Below are 18,326 nucleotides of genomic sequence, written 5' to 3' on the forward strand. Positions count from 1 at the left end.
AAAAATAGTTAAATTAACTCGAGTAAAATATTGCACTCACGAAAATATATATTCAATATTTCTATTTTGTCACGTGATCTAATTAACCCACGCTTCTCTGCTTTCGTCTTGCTTTTAAATGCCTTCTCTAAGAGCCAGTGTAGGCCGAGGCTATAGGTTCTACAATCTTCAAGTCAACAGCCTCGTTATCAAATTTAATGATTGACTGTTTAATATGCATTTCTCATCTCACTGACAGCCCGAGCTGCAGACAAACCTCATCTTGTTGCGGCACTTTTCTCCGGTTGTAACGTCATCAAACGGGCGGACTAATGCAGTGCGTCATGATTATCATTTTAACCTCCAGCCTGTAAAAAGCCGCTTTACTGAAAGTATGCGCGGTCGCTGGTCGGCCATGTTGCGGCTGCAATCAGCGTTCACAGCCGCAGTTCCCCCCTCCCTTTTTTTCTTTTTTACCCAACTTTTAAAAACTGTGCTGCTGCACCGACTCAGGGTCCAACTGAGAGGAAGTAAGATCCTGATGAGAGATTTTTGGTGGTAAGAAAAATGCTGCCTGAGTACAGTATATTTTAAAACACCACATCTGCAACGTTGCTCAGTTTAACACATGCTAAGATTTTAGGTGTTGGGACTTCACTTAAGTAATTTTCTACTATATTTAAGAGTGAAATATTGTGTTTTTTAGGCAAGGCAATACAATTGTCTGCATAAAGCAGAAGGATATGGCAGCAGTAACATGTTCAGAAGAGTTTCAATCAAATTTAATACCTTACTTTAAACCTTTCACATATCTGACAGCTGGATTTAGGCTATTATGTATATTCAGATTTAGGTTTTATGTGCAGAAATTCTTAAAGTGTTTTGTACTTTAATAGGGTTTAATAGGTCAACCCCCACCCACAAAGGGTCAGCAAAAGAATAACAGGAAGATTAGTTAATTTTTTTTCCTAATCTTACAGTCTTAACGTATTTATTGATTTGAATCTTTAAAAAGAGTAAAGTTGCACACTAAAACCACCCAAAACATATCCCACTCCATGTCACTCTCTCCACAAACAGGAAAAAAGGTCAAAAAGATTGTGCAGCAGCTTTTTAAACTTCCCAACAATATATTGCAACTGATCAGACCTGGAGAAGAATCAAAGCATCAATCATTTATCAGATAAAGAAAAAAAATGAGCTCTTTACTGTGGAAGCTAAAGTCTGTTTTTCTGTCTACTACATACTATTCTGTGTGGAGTAATGGAGTATTATAACAAATAGATAATGATACTCGGCTGAGGTTAAGGATTGGAGGTCTGCCCCAAAGGGCTCTTGAGATAAACGGGAAAAATCACACAAGAATGAAACTCATGGAAGAAGGAGAATATTTTTTTTTTTCACACAAAATTGTGTAACTTTTGTTCATACTTTCTCAAATGTTTTTTTTACAGGTGAAATACTAAATACATTTCTCTGATCGGGCCTGTAAAAATCCTTCAAGTACAACAATGTGAGATGTGACTTTTATGGTCAAAACTGCTCAAAACCTAAACTGTGTTTTACTTTAAAGGGGACGCTCTCAACCACAGCTTTATATGGTCATTTTAAACCAGCAGATAAGCAGAGCTTACAGTTAGTTTTCTCTCAGCTGCCTCCTGATTGGCTCAGACTGTGGGGTGGGAGTTTTTCTCTAATTAGACAACATGATGACAACAAAACAAACAGGCTCAGTTGACACACTGCAGCATCTGCTCCATGACTGTGTGTGTGTGTGTGTGTGTGTGTGTGTGTGTGTGTGTGTGTGTGTGTGTGTGTGTGTGTGTGTAAGAAGTAAAGGCAGTAATACTCCATTACAAGTTGTGCAGTATGTAAGGAGGAGTTTCCTGGTGGTTTAGTGGTTGAAGAAGCTCAACTTGTAATCGCAGTCTCCACAGTTTGAGTCCAGCTGAGTACCTTTGTTGTGTCTCCCCTTATATAACTAAGTATTAACATTAAAATATACTTGAAAATATAAATACCACTTGAATGGAGTTGTTTCTTTGAGAGTGTTACGGATATTAAAAATCCAAAAACCCCAAAGTTAGGCATAAAAGGTTTTTCCACTCGACTATATCCTTTTAGATCAAATGCCTTCTCCGCTGGTTGAGCATGGTGGTCTAAAACCTTTTAGATTTACTGAGCAAACTGGTGAGGAAGACCATGAGATGCATTTGAAAGCTCGGAGGAAAAAAATTTACTACAGGAGCCTACAGTTTCCATGGTCAAGACTGAACTCTTAAACATCACTTTAGATTAAAAGTCATCTTGTCATTGAGGCTTTTTTTAACATGTGAGTCGACACTTTGAAGAGACAAAAATAATCTTTCTGAGGGTGATGGAAAAACATTTAGTACCACAGTGGAAAAATCTGCTTTCAAAGTCAAACAGCTAAAAAATGACGTACCATATTTCCCCATATTTTACCTCAGGTAAAAAGTTATGCTGCAGAGATAAAAATCTTTTAATCAACCCGATGACATAATAAGTATTAACTTTGTCATTACAATCAAACCCATTTCATATATCAGTTTTTAAATCAGGTTTATGGTTTAACATTTATCTTCATTTTGGGTCTATGTGACTGAAAACCAGAACACAAACAAACTTCACAATTAAATTCAGGTTCACATTGATCTAAAAAGCATCATACAGGATGTTCGAAGTTTCATCAGTTCACTCCAGTTGTTTTAGCAAACTACTAATGATAGGTTCACTCTGACATTTGTCCTCCACCGCGAACTTCATTAAATTTGATTTAAAATAACTTTTTCACAAACTCTAAACTTAAAAAAAAACCCATCAGAATAAAATAATTAATTCAAGTGTTACTAAATGTCACTGAGCTGCAACCAGACGTCCTTAGTTATACTGAATGTAAAATCTAAATCTGCAGCGTCACTCATTATTCCAGCTGCCAGATAAACGTAGTGGAGTAAAACGATTTCCTTACGGAAGGTAGAAAGTCTCTGTGTGTGTGTGTGTGTGTGTGTGTGTGTAATTAGGCAGGAACATGGAAGATCAGTCTTATTTTCGATGTGAAAGTGTTATTTTGTGGTCTTGCTGCGGAGCCACAAGGCACCAACACTGATTCCACCTTGCAGGAGCATTTAGACTGAACATGGAGCTGGAAGAAGTTGCTTCAGATCCAACGTGGATTGTATGTTATGTGTATCTTTGCCTAGAAGTTTATGATTTCTGTCCAGTTTTTGTTTGTTTTCTTGTACATTTGTCTGTTTGTTTGACAGTTAGGCTATCGGCCAGTTTGTTTTGGGTGCAGATCCAGGAATCTTTTTTTAAAATATTAAAGAATCCGTTCACCAGAAGTCACCAGAAAAAACATATTTTCTTACAAACCTTCAGTGGTATGTCTCCATGCAGATAGTTTTGGTTTTATTCATTCCAGTTTTTGAGATATCTGTCTCTGACATTTCTGCCTCCACACCAATGGAGACAACATTTTAAAAATGACATTGCAGAGGCGACGTTCCTGTTAACTAATAGTGCTCAGAGGAAACTGTGCCAGAGTAACTGGGGAAAAAGTGTCGCTGTTAAATAACTGTAATGTCATGTGAGCAACACACATAAATATATTTATTTAAATTTAGTGAATGGACCGTTTCACACAGTGACATAGGAGTTTGTTTTTCCGATTTCACTATTTTCTTTTTCTAATGAAAAAACAAATCCGTCACACGCATACCACAATTGTCACTTTGTGTATTTTCTTTTCTTAAGATTATTTTTCGGGCTTAAGTGTTAAGCGGCAAACAGGAAATGTGGAGAGAGAGAGAAAGAGAGAGAGAGAATTGAAAGGCAGCAAAAGGTCCCCGGCCAGGTTTGAAACTGGGACGTTGTAGTTTAGGTGGTACGCGTCTCAGGAGGCCACAGCCTGTCACTTTATGTATTTTGATGCAGATTCACATTCAGAAAGATTTTCTAGAGGATTGTGCAGCCTTGGTAGAGGTTTGGTTTGTTCTCTTTAGTTACAGCTGTTATCTTTAGATTATCAGTGATGGAAACAGAATTCAGAAGTCAGATCTGTCACTTACAATATATTGTCATATAAACTTGTCCTGGTAAACCAAATTTTCTGTTTGAATTTTATGGAAGTACAAAAGTCTGACCTGTATTTAGGTCAGGTGCAGGCACAGTATGTTGGCTATTAGTTGTAGGGTGAAGATCAAGACTGTTCGTTACTTGGATGAAATACCTATCAGATCTGTTATTATTTTGTATGTGAGAAGCCACTGACTTTTCAGAACAGCAGTAGTTGTTGTATGAATGCAGGTAACACTATACATTATTAAAATTTGATGTGGTCTAACACGGGCTGTTTTAAATAATGTTTTATTAGACCTCCTCCGGTGAAGTGTCTGTAGCTGTAACTATAAGCATGGATTGGAGACCTGCGTTCCCTTCGAGCCTTATAGAGGTTGTATAACATCATCTTCTTCTCGTTGTAGATGAACAGATGAACACGGAGGAGAAGAAGAAGAGGAAGCAGCGCAGGAACAGAACCACCTTCAACAGCAGCCAGCTCCAGGCTCTGGAGAGAGTGTTTGAGAGGACACACTACCCCGACGCCTTCGTCAGAGAGGACCTGGCCCGCCGGGTCAACCTCACCGAGGCCAGAGTCCAGGTATGAACAGGGACATTTCCTTCAGACCTCGAGGGTCATTACAATGATTCTCACATACCCTCCTCCCTTACAAAATAAAATCCGGATTGCTGAAAGTTTGAAGGTTTTCCACTAGCAGCAGTGATTTATCAGACAAGGAGAAGGAGCCATAAAAGTCACCAGATTGCAAAGTATGCATGGTCAAGAAATAGGAAGGGCCTGTGGGCTTTGTTCTGTAAAGCCCTCTTTACTATAGGGACACCAAAATAAACAGATTACTATAAACACACAGACACAGAAACTTGCTGCATTACTTGGTACTTCAGAAAGGATTCATAAAGTTTTGGGAACCCTGTGGGACGTGTTAAGGAATCTTTGAGTTTCTCACGACTCAAAAAATATCATGTTTGTATTATCAACATAGAGCAGCAGAGCCAGCAGGGTGCCTAGTTTCTTTCACATCATCTGTTTGCTCTTACACTCTTTAGTTAATAATCCTACTTAGTGGCTAGTACTTATCAGGGCCTAATAACATGTTTAGATTTTGCAGTATGGGGTTTCAAAGGAACTGATAAGAACGTGTCAGCATCTTTCTTACATGATCTGTTAAATAATTGCTGATAGTTTAGAGTCTGCGAGCAGTTTGTGAACTCCCCAAAGGACTGGATGTGATCAGAAAAGGGGATGTAATGATGTCTAATTTCCTCAGAGGTTTACAGATCAGTGACAAATGGCAAATGTGTTCAACACATGAGGGTTGCAGCAGAACAGGAGCTGAATATGATGCTGTAATTGGCCAAATGAGCGATATAACACTTCCAAATGCAGTCAATCAAAGGACATCGACTATGGATTTAATATCTTAAATGCAACCAGAATTTTTACTGAAATTAAATTCTTGTCTCAGGAACATTGCCCTTTGCTGTGATTAATATTTTATTTAGAATATTTAAATGACTTATCTGGTGGCTCGCTGGTTAAAAAACACAAACCATGTATACACAGTGTCCCCAATTTTATTCTAGCCGGGGACATTTGTTGCATGTTCCACTCCTCTCTCTCAGGAGAAGTGTTGCTACCAGCCTACCAGGTGCTCAAGTAACTAAAGCCTGAATGTGAAGATGCTTCCAGTTCGTCAGCTAGTGTTGCTGAGTTGTTCCTTCCTATCTGTATCTTCACTGTCACTTTCAGTGACTGTAGTGTGACAGACAAATACCCGTGGTAAATCCACCCCACCCGCCCCAATAACACCTGCTTTTAAAGATGTGAACAAACAGTGAGAATTGAAGTTGACATGCGCATCTGCGTTTATGTATTCAGAATTTCTTTCATTTGGAATATAACAGCTAAAGAGAGGACGCTGTTTACAGAGAGTCACTGTAAAACTGTAACAGGGTGAGGAACAAAAATGGGATTTTGAACATGTGACCTGTGTCCCCTGTGGAATTTACGCCCTCGGTTGTTTTGGTTAAGCTTTGAAATGAGAAAAGTAAATTTTCTCTCTCTTAATCAACCCAAGAAAAGTTCATGCAACTATTTCTTTGAATCCACACAGACCTTCTGTTTAAAACTGATATGCATTTTATATATATGACTCAAGAATCAACAGAGTAAATCATGTATTGCAGATAAAAATGTATCAATAATGCTTTTTTTGTATATTATAATTGCCTGTTTTTTTGAAAACAACAGTGAAAGTATTTGTTCTGTGGGCAGAGTGAGTGGGAAAGAGGAAATACTGATGTTGGAGCGAGAAGCAGCACATCTGTGATTAATGTGTAGCAGAGGGTGATGCAGAAATCCTTTGATAAAAGAGACTTTGGGCTCATTCCTGAGGCTGTGCGTCAGCGGACAGCGAGCCCCTGTGAGCGCCCACGGCTTCTAATAATGGATTTGATTTCACAGCGAGGAACAACATTAGCACCCCCCGAGTCACATCATCATCTGTTTAGCAAGGGAGTGGGGGGCGGTTGTGTACTTGAGAATGGCAGGGGGGCTGATGAGGGGTAGGTGGTGAATTGGAGATGAAGGAGTGTGTGCATGTGTCGAAGAGCGTGAGGATTCACACGTGACGCTTTTAAGGCAGTGACAGTTTTTAACAAGGGTTTGTGTGCAGAGAATGATTCAAAAACTTCTGGTTTGTTTGATCTTTTTTTAGATTCAGTTTTTTTATGGCCTCTGTTTCTTTTCTTTGTTTTACCAAGTTAAAGATTTTAGTCTTTATACCAAGTAGACAGAACTTTTTTGATCAAATTGATGCCACGACTGGTCCTCATAACAAGACTCAAGTATCAGTTCTTTAGATATCGTTCTGCTGACCCACACTGTGTGTAAAAAATCTTGTGTCACATGAAGAAAGATCATTTTGGATATATTTTCATTATTGTGATTAAGAAGACCAAATTGCAAAATGCTAATAATTTACTAGGCGTGTCGGGAAGAAACATGCAATTCATAAGTCATAATGTCAAAAACAAATACGCCTTAATCAAGTCTATGAACACAGATTCTCTCAAATGTCTCTTTATTTGCAAATAAAGGGTTTAGGATGACCTTCAACTAAATAATATTATTAATGGAAGAGTACTTCAGCATCGAGACTTTGGGACCATGTGTGACAAAATAATCTCGACTGAAGGTCCGCTAACGTTAAGGAGCTTTCAGCTGTCTTCATCGGCGAATGGAACTAGACATTGTCACCATGTGTGGAACGCCACATGCGACCACTTCTTATTACGTGACCAATGTCTCACACTTGATAACTTTGATGTCCGGCTGAAAGCTCCAGAATAAAAGCCAGTTGTTGGAGCAAAACATTGCACGTGATGTTGGTGTGTTAAGGATCCTGTTTTATCCCTTGCGGTTACTGACTGTCTGCTATCAAAGGAAAATTTTCTAGATGTCTTGTGCATCACTTAAGATCCCCTTCCACCCAAGTTCAACCTAAATATTTGGTATCATTGGGACTTTGGGGTCTTCTGTAAAGACAGTGCTGACAAACAACTTTAAATTGAGAAGTCATTCATCCTGTTGTTTTCTTTGTGATTCCAGGTTTGGTTTCAGAACCGGAGAGCTAAGTTCCGCAGGAACGAGCGCGCCATGCTGGCCAGCAAAAACGCCTCGCTCCTCAAATCCTACTCAGGAGATGTGACGGCGGTGGAGCAGCCAATCGTACCGCGTCCTGCGCCACGCCCGAACGACTACCTGTCTTGGGGCAGCGCTGCCCCCTACAGGTAGAGTCACCTGAGATCACCTGATAACCTGACATAAACATTACAACAACACACACCTGTTTACACACTGTGCTGCTTCTGTACTAACAAGTGGAGGCGACTGCTGATCTGCAGCACAGCGGTGGAAGAACTTAAAATACTTAAAAGAGACTCCAAAAAGTAAAAATTGTGGAGTTTCATCAGGAATATCAACAGTAAAAGCAAAATGTAGTAGCAAAAGGGAAGGGTTAAGTGAAAACCGAAAGAAAGAAAGGACAGTATGAAAGAAAAGGCAGAAAGGGAGAGTTTGGGAATGCACATTTGACAATTTTAAGGCAGTGACAGTTTTAACAAGAGTTTGTGTGCAGAGGATGATTCAGAAAAACTTGTGGTTTGTTTGATCTTTTTTTAGATGAAGTTTTTTTTATGGCCTTTGTCTCTTTATTTAACTTTAGCCACACATCTTTGTTTAACCAGCTAAAGAAAATATTTGAGTCTTTACACCAAGTAGACACAGAATTGTTACCTGTATCCGTTTTGGTCATACTCAAAACAAGACTCAGGAGTATAAGATGACTGAGTAGTATCAATACTTGAGGAATCATTCTGCTGACCCACATTTCTGTGTAAAACTCATCAAATTGCAAAATGCCAATAATTTGCAAGGTGTGTCTGCAGAGCTAGCCAATAACAAAGCGAATATTACATTTGAATTGGAAGAAGAAAGTGGCAAAGATACTGATAAAGAAAACGAGAAAATAGTTAAGTTCATCAAAATCTTAAACTGCAATTATTTTAATGTAGTGGAGTAAAAAGAATAACATTCTCAAGTCAAGTACTGCTGCAGTACGCCAAACTACTTCAGTACTGACTCACTCCTGCTCCGCTTTCTGCTGCAGAACATCAAACCACACAAGTGTCTCCAGATGAAAAAGCACAAGCTGATGCCACAATAACCACACACACACACACACACACACACACACACGCGCACACACACACACACACTGACCCTGGTACTGCTTTCTGTTATTGTTTCATTTCCTCCTGCTCTTCTACCTGCACATTCTCCTCATAGTTCCTCTGACCACCTTCATCTCTTCTGATCCACCTGGACGCTGAGCCGCAGGTCAGCATACCATTTAATGTGTATTATTTTATTCATTCAACCTTTATTTATACACGATTCTCCTGTGAGAGTAAACTCCTCACCAGTAAATAATAAGAAATAAAAGCAGTAAAAGCAAGGTAAAGGAAACGTCTGATTGAATTCTATATGTTTCTTATTGTTATCAAACCTTATGTGCAGACCCAAACCAACAATATGTTACTGCATGCTACAATACTCTCTCTCTTTGGCTCTCAGCTTCAAGCCCATTGGTTTCTACTGAAAATGTAAATCTTAAAAAAAAAAAAGTTCACTAATTTCCTAAAACAGCTGCTTTTGTAGTTTCTATCAAACAATCAGGAGGAAGTCGCGTATTTGATATCAGGCTGTGATACACACGCACACAGTACTTGTTAGGAGACACATTCACCATTGGTTTTTGGCTGTGTTGACATTTTGAATAACTCCAGACTTGCTTTAAAAACTTCTGTAACAAGCTGTCTTTTCAGTTTTAGAAACTCTAGAATTGGATCTTCCCACCTCACTGAACGTTGAAGGAGGAGCTACTTTACTTTTTATCCCCGCAGACAGAGTTGCTGGTCACTTTGTAGATTTAGGTTTTACTTTCATCGTAAGATAAACAGGCCTGTTGTCCTGGTAAACATCTCCAAAATTTCAGACATGTAGCTTTGCACATTTGTTTTTCATTTTGTCTAATGTTAACATCAAACACTTTTATCCTGTCTCAGTTCCCATAAGCGAGTAGCCCAAGATAAACAGATGAAAAACATTAGCAGCTGAAATGATTATTACAGATATTTTCTTAATATGTTTTTAAACCACACCTTCTGTTGTTTTCCCCAAAACATATTTACCAAATGTAAAACAATTGTATAGAACACAATTTCTCAGTGAAACAGGTGATTCCCTGCCAAACATTTTACTTAAATAAAAATTGAAAAGCAGCAGTATGTTTCTGCTGTGATATTACAGTATTTTGCGGTGGCCTTGGACTAACTTTTACAAAAACAAAACTCTTCGTACCAAAGTACCATTTTAAATGTAACATTCACTAGCAAGGACCACAATCAACAGATCCGATTAAACGATTTATCGCTAAACAAAACAGAAAGAAGTACGAGGCTCGCTGAATAGACATTCGAAAGTGTTGTGAGGAAGCTACGATAGGGAAATCCGCCGTAGCACCCGGGCACGACGGACCCCCCCTCTAACCCTGTGAAGAGGAAGATGGTGATGAGGAGACCAGATGGAGAAAGGGGTGGGCAGGAGGGGTGCAGAATGCAAGAGCGAAGAAGAGAAGATGGGTTGTGTGGGTATTTAGGGAAATGCCGGGAGTGACGTCAGTGAGGTGTGGTCCCGCTCCGCCGCATTAAGCACAAACTGTTTTGCGGCATTAAATGCAAAAGACTAAGTCATATGCTCAGTTTCTTCTTTTATGCTTTCCAGCATTGTATTACAGTATTAGCTTGCAAGTTCATTAATTATGTAAACTTAAAAGTAATTTAAATATCTAATGCGTGATGTCTTGATTAAAAAAACAGTTGCTGTGGTTGAATAGAAGCTAATGCAGTGAAGTGCAGTCAATCACTAATTCTTTTGGTCTTACATAAATGCAGGATTCACCGTAGTGTAAGGTTTGAGACTAAATTCTATCTATATCACAGAATTACAGTATATCATAATACAAAAATGCAGATTTGCACAAGAAAGGCTGCGTCATTTCAAATACTGTATAAGTTTGTTCTTGTATAATCTCTGCTGTCTTGATGAAGTTGTTGTGAAAATTGAGCCAAAGTTATTATAAAATACTGTAAAGACTGAAAGCTCGCTGTTAGGAAGCTTGTTCATGAGGTTTGTTGTAGACAGTCTCCTCTCTGACTTTTCCTTTTCTGTCTCTATACTTTTGCTCCTGTCTTTCCTGCAGCCATTTTTCTACACTGCATGTATAGCAGTCCTGTCTTGCACGTATCTAATGTTGACTCAAAACACCCTTTTCCTCGCCCTCGCTCCCATCGCTCCCCTCTGTCAACGTGAGCGGGGCGGGGCCAGATCCTGTGAGCCTCCTGAAGAGGCGATAATGTGAAAACAAACCGTATTAAATCCACTGTTGACCCCTGTGACCCCTCTCTGCTACACTACACCAAGATAATGAACGCCACACAGAGAGACAGAGCTCTACTGGGCAACATTTTTTGTGACTCTGGTTACATTGGTCATGATTTACAGTAATCCTCCGTTATGAAACTCGGTATAAAATGTCAAACCCTGCGGCCGCGGCTCAAACTCACTGAGAGCTTTTTGGCTGGATGCAGAGCAGCGAGGGAAATCTTTTGTGAAGCAGGAATAATGCTGTGTGGAACACGCTAATGTGGTGCTAACACTTCACTGTATATTATCCTAAAGCTGGTATCCGATGCCGGAGGGGGGGCCAGTGCGAGTGCCACAGAAAATGCTGCCCTCAGAGAACAAGTACGCTTTCACTTTACTACATTTAGCTCTTTTGTTGTTAAAGAAAACCACCGTTACTCCCTTTAAAGAAGTATACTGCCGTTTTTTTTCGTGTTCTGTTTTCAGAAGCCTTACTTGATCATTTTTATTGTGACTTTTTGTTTTTCTGTTTTTTTTACACATATACAATGAGTTTTTCTTTCAATCAGTGTTTCTGCACATTTCAACCTATTTTCTTAAGCAATAATTAAGTGGTTCAGAATGTCTTCCTTTCCTGTGGCAGCCATTGGCTTCCACTCATTTATGATTGCTATACAGAAAAACCAGTAGATACTAGTGCTTGAAGCACAGAGCATCCATCAGTGAGCGTCATGTCTGCTTTTATTTTTACTAGTCTTTTTATCGTTGCGTTGTAATGCAGACTTTTTAAATCCATCTGCACTCTCAGCTGAAGTATCACACAGCGATAACCGAACAGTATAAACACAAAACAGTTGATCCAAAGTGTTTTAAGCATCAAGACAAAACATCAAAAGGAAGAAAAGAACAAGAAAAGCACAACTTTAAGAAAAAAATATACAACATACAATGAGTCGTCTCAGAGGAGTCCTGGAATGGTTAAAAGCTGGTGACTACAAATGTGTTTTAAGTTTAATGTTCACAAAAATCCCAGCACACTCCTCTGTCCTCAGTTCTTCTTACGTGGACATGACAGCATTGTCAACTTTACTACATTTAGCTATTTTTCATGTTAACATTCTCATGTCCATTTAGAACATAAAAAGAATTGGAAACGACAGAAGAAAGTTGGTTGCTTTACAGATATTTATCCATCTTTTTGTGCAGACATTATTTACCGAGCTCCTGCAAAGAATTTAAGGATGTGAACGTATCTCTTGATAATTAAGATTAATCATGAAAGCATGAATAAAAGACAAACTGAACAAAAGCAGACACCGAAAAAGCCCCAAAACATTTGGTCCGACGTGTAGGAACAGACAGGACATCACTCTGACAACAACAAAAGCAGACGAGACGATTGAAGCACATTTTTAGCCTCCGTAGACTGACTACTGGCATGAAACGAAAACAAAGGCGGAACAAATTTATGACATTTTGGTTTAAAAAAATAAACATGTCAATAACTCATGCTCAGAGAGACACAACTGTTTTGTAAAACAGCAAGAAAGAGAGATCTGGCCTCAGTCCTAAGGAGGAAGTTAAAAACACACCAGTACTACAAGACAATTCTACAAAGGAAAAGATACAAGAATTAAATTAACAGTCTGGCACTTGATTGTGAAATCCATGTCATGGTTTTCATCAAACTCCATTAGTTGACGAAGGCCATTAGATTTCCAGTTAGAAGACTTGGTGTTAAAAATTTGTGTGCCATTTATTTTACTTCAATTAAGTCAGGCTTCAGAATTAAAACTCTGCGCTTCTCTCGGGCACTTATTCCAAAAACAAAACATCCAGAAAGGCACAGAACTAATCTACCTCAGAGACGGAGTAAGGCGCAGAATGAAGTCAGTTGCCATAGGCTTACAAGCAGCACAGTTAAAACTTAGCTGGACAAATCTTACAGGCTCTGAAAAATGTAAATGTAAAGCGATGAACAGTCAGGTTAAAATGTGCAAAAACATGGGTTCATTTCCTTTGGGGATTGTTGGGTTCTGAGTGTCTTAACGTCAGATTTAGTCTAAATCTTTTCACATGTCACATATCAGTGAAACTTTTTTTTTGTTCCTTTTCATATTTCCACAGCTGCAGCTCATGCTGAGCTTTAGCTCCCCGTCAGCCACAGGTGATGTAACCTTTTCCCTTCCTCTTGTCTCTCAGCGCCATGGCCACCTACCCGCCCACCTGCTCCAACACCAACACGTCCCAGGGAATGAACATGGCCAACAGCATCGCCAACCTGCGGCTCAAAGCCAAGGAGTACAGCTTGAACCAGGTGCCCACGGTCAACTGAGAGGAGGAGGAGAGGCTGGGGGGCTCGCGCAGGAGAGGAGGGGACCCTCTCTGCTGCTGGACCCCTGCAGACGGACACCGTCTCCGGGCATCATCTGAGGTAGCCTGGATCATGAAGTCTCCTCCCCTTCCTCGAGCAGCCGCGATTGCATACTTCTACACATATATGCAAAATGTTGGACACCGAGTGTTGGCAGGATTTTCCATAAGCCGCCTTTATTTTTATTTTTATTTTTTCAATTCTCCTGAGCATCACTGAACTCTTCTTTGTACAAAAAGACATCTAGATCGGATGCTGTAGTCGAATATCTGCGTAGTTTTTACATTTGTAAATGTGACTGAAATAGAGGGGCGAGTTTTTTAAAAATCATTTTGTTTTAAATCAGAGAACTTGCTCTCGACCAAGACTCAGTTATGGACTACGTGGAATTCCCTTTGTCCCTTTGGCTGTGGTGTTGGATAAAATCACACAGCAAATTTGGGATAAACAACATTTTTTCCCCTTCTAAAATCAACAACAAACCGACAAGGACTTCCTCTGACATTTACGCTTAAAAAAAAAAAAAAAAAAAAAGATAGTTTTGTTTTTCTTTTATACCACTGCCGAGCAAACATTTTCAACGCATTTTGATTTTCATGTTATAGTCCAATATAAAGGAGAGGCTAATGTATTTCTGAATCCAAAACCAGTAGATTCTCTTAATTTCCTATGATATCCTTTATTTGTAACAGAATAAAAACTTGTATATGAATAAAAATGCATTTTCAAGCAATGCAATGGCACAGTGTCCAATTCAACAGATCTTCCAAAGACAAAGAAGAAATACCAGTCGTCCACTTTTTGGAGAACATTTAGGAGCATCGAGTGAATCTTTATGGTTGAAAGGTTTTTAAATCAACATAAGAAAAATCTTTGATTGCTACAATGGAGTCAGACTTAAATTATGTTTCAGAAACTATAAGAAAAAAGTACGTTTATAGTCGAGACCATTTGGAAAGCAAAATCATCTTGGACCTCGAGCGTGCCCCATAAAAGAGAGATTTACAACTCGAGAACAGATCCTCCTTCACTGAAACCTCAAGCTGTTCCTGCTTTGTGTGTTTTCTTTTTCCTGATTACCGCAAACTGAAATTTCCATCTTGAAAACAAGATATTTATGAGCAGGGAAATCCTCTCCTTAATATGGAGGGCCCCTGGGCCTCGTTTAACTCTGTGGCTGTCATACAAGGTGTTTCTTCTCCTTGGCCCCTCATAACCTTCGCCGTCAACAAACACATGTCGACGCTCGCCCTCGCACGGCGCGCTCGGGCAATAAAAGAGGGGTCGAATGAAATTGCAGCTGATGTGGCAGCGTTTCGATTTCTGTCAGAGTTTGAGGAGAATAGGTGCAGTCCACATGAGCACATATAGCCTGTGGAAGTATCTTTTGGAGAGGTTTCTTGTATACAACTCAAAAATATCCCCCCAAAAAGCACAACGCTGCTTACTTCCTTGTCATAGGCTGAACTCCCTTCAAAAGATTTAATGCTTTTAGCATGACAAACACTAAACACGTTGTGAAACTTTGTTTACAACCTATTCTTATTGTCTTCTGCTAAAATCGGCGTAAACATGTGAAATTTAAGTTATTTCAGGAAACTTTTCTTTACTTTTGTCTCAGTGTTGCTTCTTGCTGCCTAAAGTTAAACTCCATGTTGTTCTTTGGCATCGATCCTCAGTTATTCAGTGTTTCAGCCTCCTGTTTCCAGTTACCTTTCAAGTACTCCTACTTCAGAACAGCTATGAGATGTTGGTAATTTACTATTCCATTCTTACAATTTCGGATTTTACATTTAACATGCGAAAAGCTCACAAAACATCTGTGTAGCTTTTCTATTAGAAACTCTTGTTGTCGCTTGATGGGTGTGCATTTTTGTTTTACTTTAGCATGTGATCCTTCATCTGATCTGAAAGTAGGATAGTCTCCATGAATTGGGGAGCTTTTCATCATTTCATTATCTCCAACTTGGATGGTTTTACAGCTATGGACTTGCTTATTTTGAATGTAGCACCATCACTTATAAAGGAGCATTTTCTCCACTGCAGTTTTGCCATTTTTAATTATGTTAAGGATTTAACGATTTCCTCCCTTTTTAAGTTTTGCAGTTGTGTGTGCGTGAGGCTTAGTCGTAATAAAGAGGTGGTTCATTGATGTGACTTGTATGCCACATTAAAAAAGGGATATTTCTGTTTTCTTTTCTGCTGTTGGTTGTTTTCCTGATCACTGATCCCTGACTGTGGTATGTCCAGTGTCAGACCCCTGTCCCCCTCTCCCCTGCCAGGCGCCCGGTCTCACCTTTCACGGCCAGGCCTAGGCTGACCTGAAGTGATTCCAGATGTGGAGATCTTTTTGACCCCCCCCCCACCCCCACCCTTCGGCCTCCTCCTTCTCCTCCTCCTCCTCCTCCTCCTCCTCCTCCCCCCTCTTCGCCCCTAGGCCCTGGCCAGCCACTCCATCAGGGCTGACAGCGTCCCCTCGGACAGCGTCTCTCCACGCCTGAGCACATGACATACAAGGCAGCTCCCCCTCCACCACTCCTTCTCCTTCTCCCTCGCCCTCACCCACCCACCCCCATCCTCAGCAGCACATCTGGAGCTCATTACAGAGGAGACAGTAAGAGCGAGGGAGGGGCGGGGAGTCTGCGTGCAGAGTGTGTATGTGCAAGAGAGCGGGAAAGAGAGTGTTTCTTAACCCTTCTCCCTTAAAACATCCACCTTCTTTTTCCTCTTTTATCCCTATTCTCTTTTGGGTTTTAACTTTGGGTTTTCCGTCGCTCTCTCTCTCTCTCTCTCCGCATGCAGTGATCTTTGTCCTGCTGTCAGTGCCACATGATCACAAATACTTTATTAATGAGTGGTTTTGGAAAAGAGCTCGGCACAAAAAAAAGAGAAACTCTCGGAGCAGCCTGAGTGAAATACTGCACAGCTGTTAACAGTGTGTGGTTTGGGTGAACAACCAAAAGAATGTCCCGAGATGTGGAGTTTCCACGCAAAGTCAAGTTGACTGAGAGGTTGCACTGTTTGCGTGATTAAGTCACTATTATTACACACTTTTTATAAACACAGATGCAGGCTCGAATACACCCTCTGTTGGATTGTAAAGGAAACATAATCAACATCAAACTGCCATCTCAAGGTTAATGTTGATGACCATGTGTACTTCTATCGCCAACGAGTTTCTTTTCTTCAGGAATTGAGAAAATCTGGCTGCTTTTTCCCCATAAAAAAAGATGAATCCTTTTTTCTGATTAACACGGACTATTTTTGAAAGTATACACAGGATTTTCACAATGGTTTAATGGCCTCAAAAGTTATTAAATTCTCTTAGTACCTGGAGACCATTAGTTCTTTAGTAACACCACAATGCAGGGGACAGGAAAGCAGCCCAGAATCTCTCAGAATTACATTCATATTGGACATTTGTGCAGTGCAAGATTTTCCTCCAGTGCCAATGCAAGAATACGGTGTGCTCGATGTGGCAAGGTAGAAGGTAAATGCCTCCGTAGGCTTCAAAAGAAGCGCTTATCCGAATGTCTAACTGCATCAGAAACCCTCCGTCCGACTTCAGAATCGAGGGGTTTGTGTACGGCAGTTACTTTACCAAACAACCAATCTGACAGCCGCGCCAGCTTTACACAGTGATTTAGCAGGTGTGTGGCGGTGTGAGAGTAGGCGAGGTTTAAACTTTTCTTCTATTCTTCACACAGCTATTTCTGTCACTATTCCTGGGAAAAACTTAATGCAACATCAGGAATGTCTTTAAGGCGAAACTGGGCAAAAGTTTGTGTTACAAAGACAAAGAGTTGTTGGAGAGATCAGGGAGGCAGTGGGACGTAGGCTTTTCACCTCGCCCTCCAGCGTGGACAGGTGGAGACACTTTGGTCATGGTTGTCTAACCATTTGTATGTCTTACAAACTAGTTTGGTTCAGGCATACTGAACCCTTTAAAGTGTAAAGGTCAGGGTGGTGGATGGGCGTGAACTGACTGTCATGCATGAGTGTGGAGTTTTCATCCTCCCACCGAACAAATTTGTTTTGCTTTTTTTAAAATCATAACCAAATGTTTGCACTGATTATGTCACTGACCCTCATCTGCAGTTTGCCTCGTCCTGAATCTTCAATAAGGCAACTTTCTTATATAGTGATAGGCTTGCAAAAAGTTTAGCCAACTGAAACTACTTGGTAAAAGGATCATTATTACATTGTAGGTTCGTATTTTTGTAGTTTTGGCCATCATGTTTATCACGGTAAAGTCCGACGGGTCAAGAAAAACGAGCAGTCAGATGATCAGACAGGTTGTAAACAAGCCAACGGTTTATGCAGATTATTGAAACCATTTTCTGTGGAGGTAAAATGGAAATTGAAGTGTTGCTACTGAGCCCTCATTGTAACTTAAATATGTGTGCACACAAGTGCAGCAGGATAAAGCTGAAGCAGGATGTAGGTCTGTAAACAGCATGGACGTTTACAATGTGTTTCTTTTTTTATATTTTGGAAGTTTTTTCCAACCTGTCTGATCATCTGACTGCTGCTGGTTTTAACCTGTCAGTCCTCTTTTTAGTGATGTTGCCATGTTCCCAGATCTTAGCTGTTAATCCTTTAACGGTTTGGGGTGATGAGGAGGATTTTGCATTTACATGAAAGCTGTACAAAAGCTCACGTTTCACTTTCTTTTAAAGTTTGTTGTTTCAGTTTTTTTATGCCAGATTGAAAAGTACAGGATCTCAGTACAAACCTAAATGTCACATGCTGTATTTTCCCATGCTGCATGTAACACAGTGACAAAGATAGTTTTTGTCTCGTCCTGGAAGTAACTTAATTATGGTGTGATAAATGCTTCTGGCTTGACTTAAATGGCTGTTCTGGTCCTGGATGGATGAATTA

The 18,326-nt window shown here is 40.0% G+C and overlaps 1 protein-coding gene across 6 annotated transcripts in view; it reads left to right on the forward strand.

Moving 5' to 3' along the window:
- prrx1b (paired related homeobox 1b) overlaps positions 1-14,169 on the forward strand; it is a 17,443-nt gene extending 3,274 nt beyond the window's left edge. The window contains exons 2-6 of one of the 6 annotated variants that reach the window (XR_006825007.1): positions 4,485-4,660; positions 7,691-7,872; positions 8,930-8,980; positions 11,384-11,449; positions 13,271-13,335. Coding sequence is in view for 5 of the 6 variants with exons in the window: in XM_046048635.1 (XP_045904591.1) it covers positions 4,485-4,660; positions 7,691-7,872; positions 11,384-11,449; positions 13,271-13,403 (557 nt within the window). In the remaining variant the exon portion in view is untranslated. Of the gene's footprint in view, positions 1-4,484; positions 4,661-7,690; positions 7,873-8,929; positions 8,981-11,383; positions 11,450-13,195; positions 13,213-13,268 lie in introns of those variants that run through there. The other 5 variants (XM_046048640.1, XM_046048638.1, XM_046048639.1 and 2 more) reach the window with 5 other exon arrangements.
- The last annotated feature ends 4,157 nt before the right edge of the window (positions 14,170-18,326 follow it).

The sequence above is a fragment of the Micropterus dolomieu genome, linkage group LG05, assembly GCF_021292245.1.
Source record: "Micropterus dolomieu isolate WLL.071019.BEF.003 ecotype Adirondacks linkage group LG05, ASM2129224v1, whole genome shotgun sequence".
NCBI classification, from domain to species: Eukaryota; Metazoa; Chordata; class Actinopteri; order Centrarchiformes; family Centrarchidae; genus Micropterus; species Micropterus dolomieu.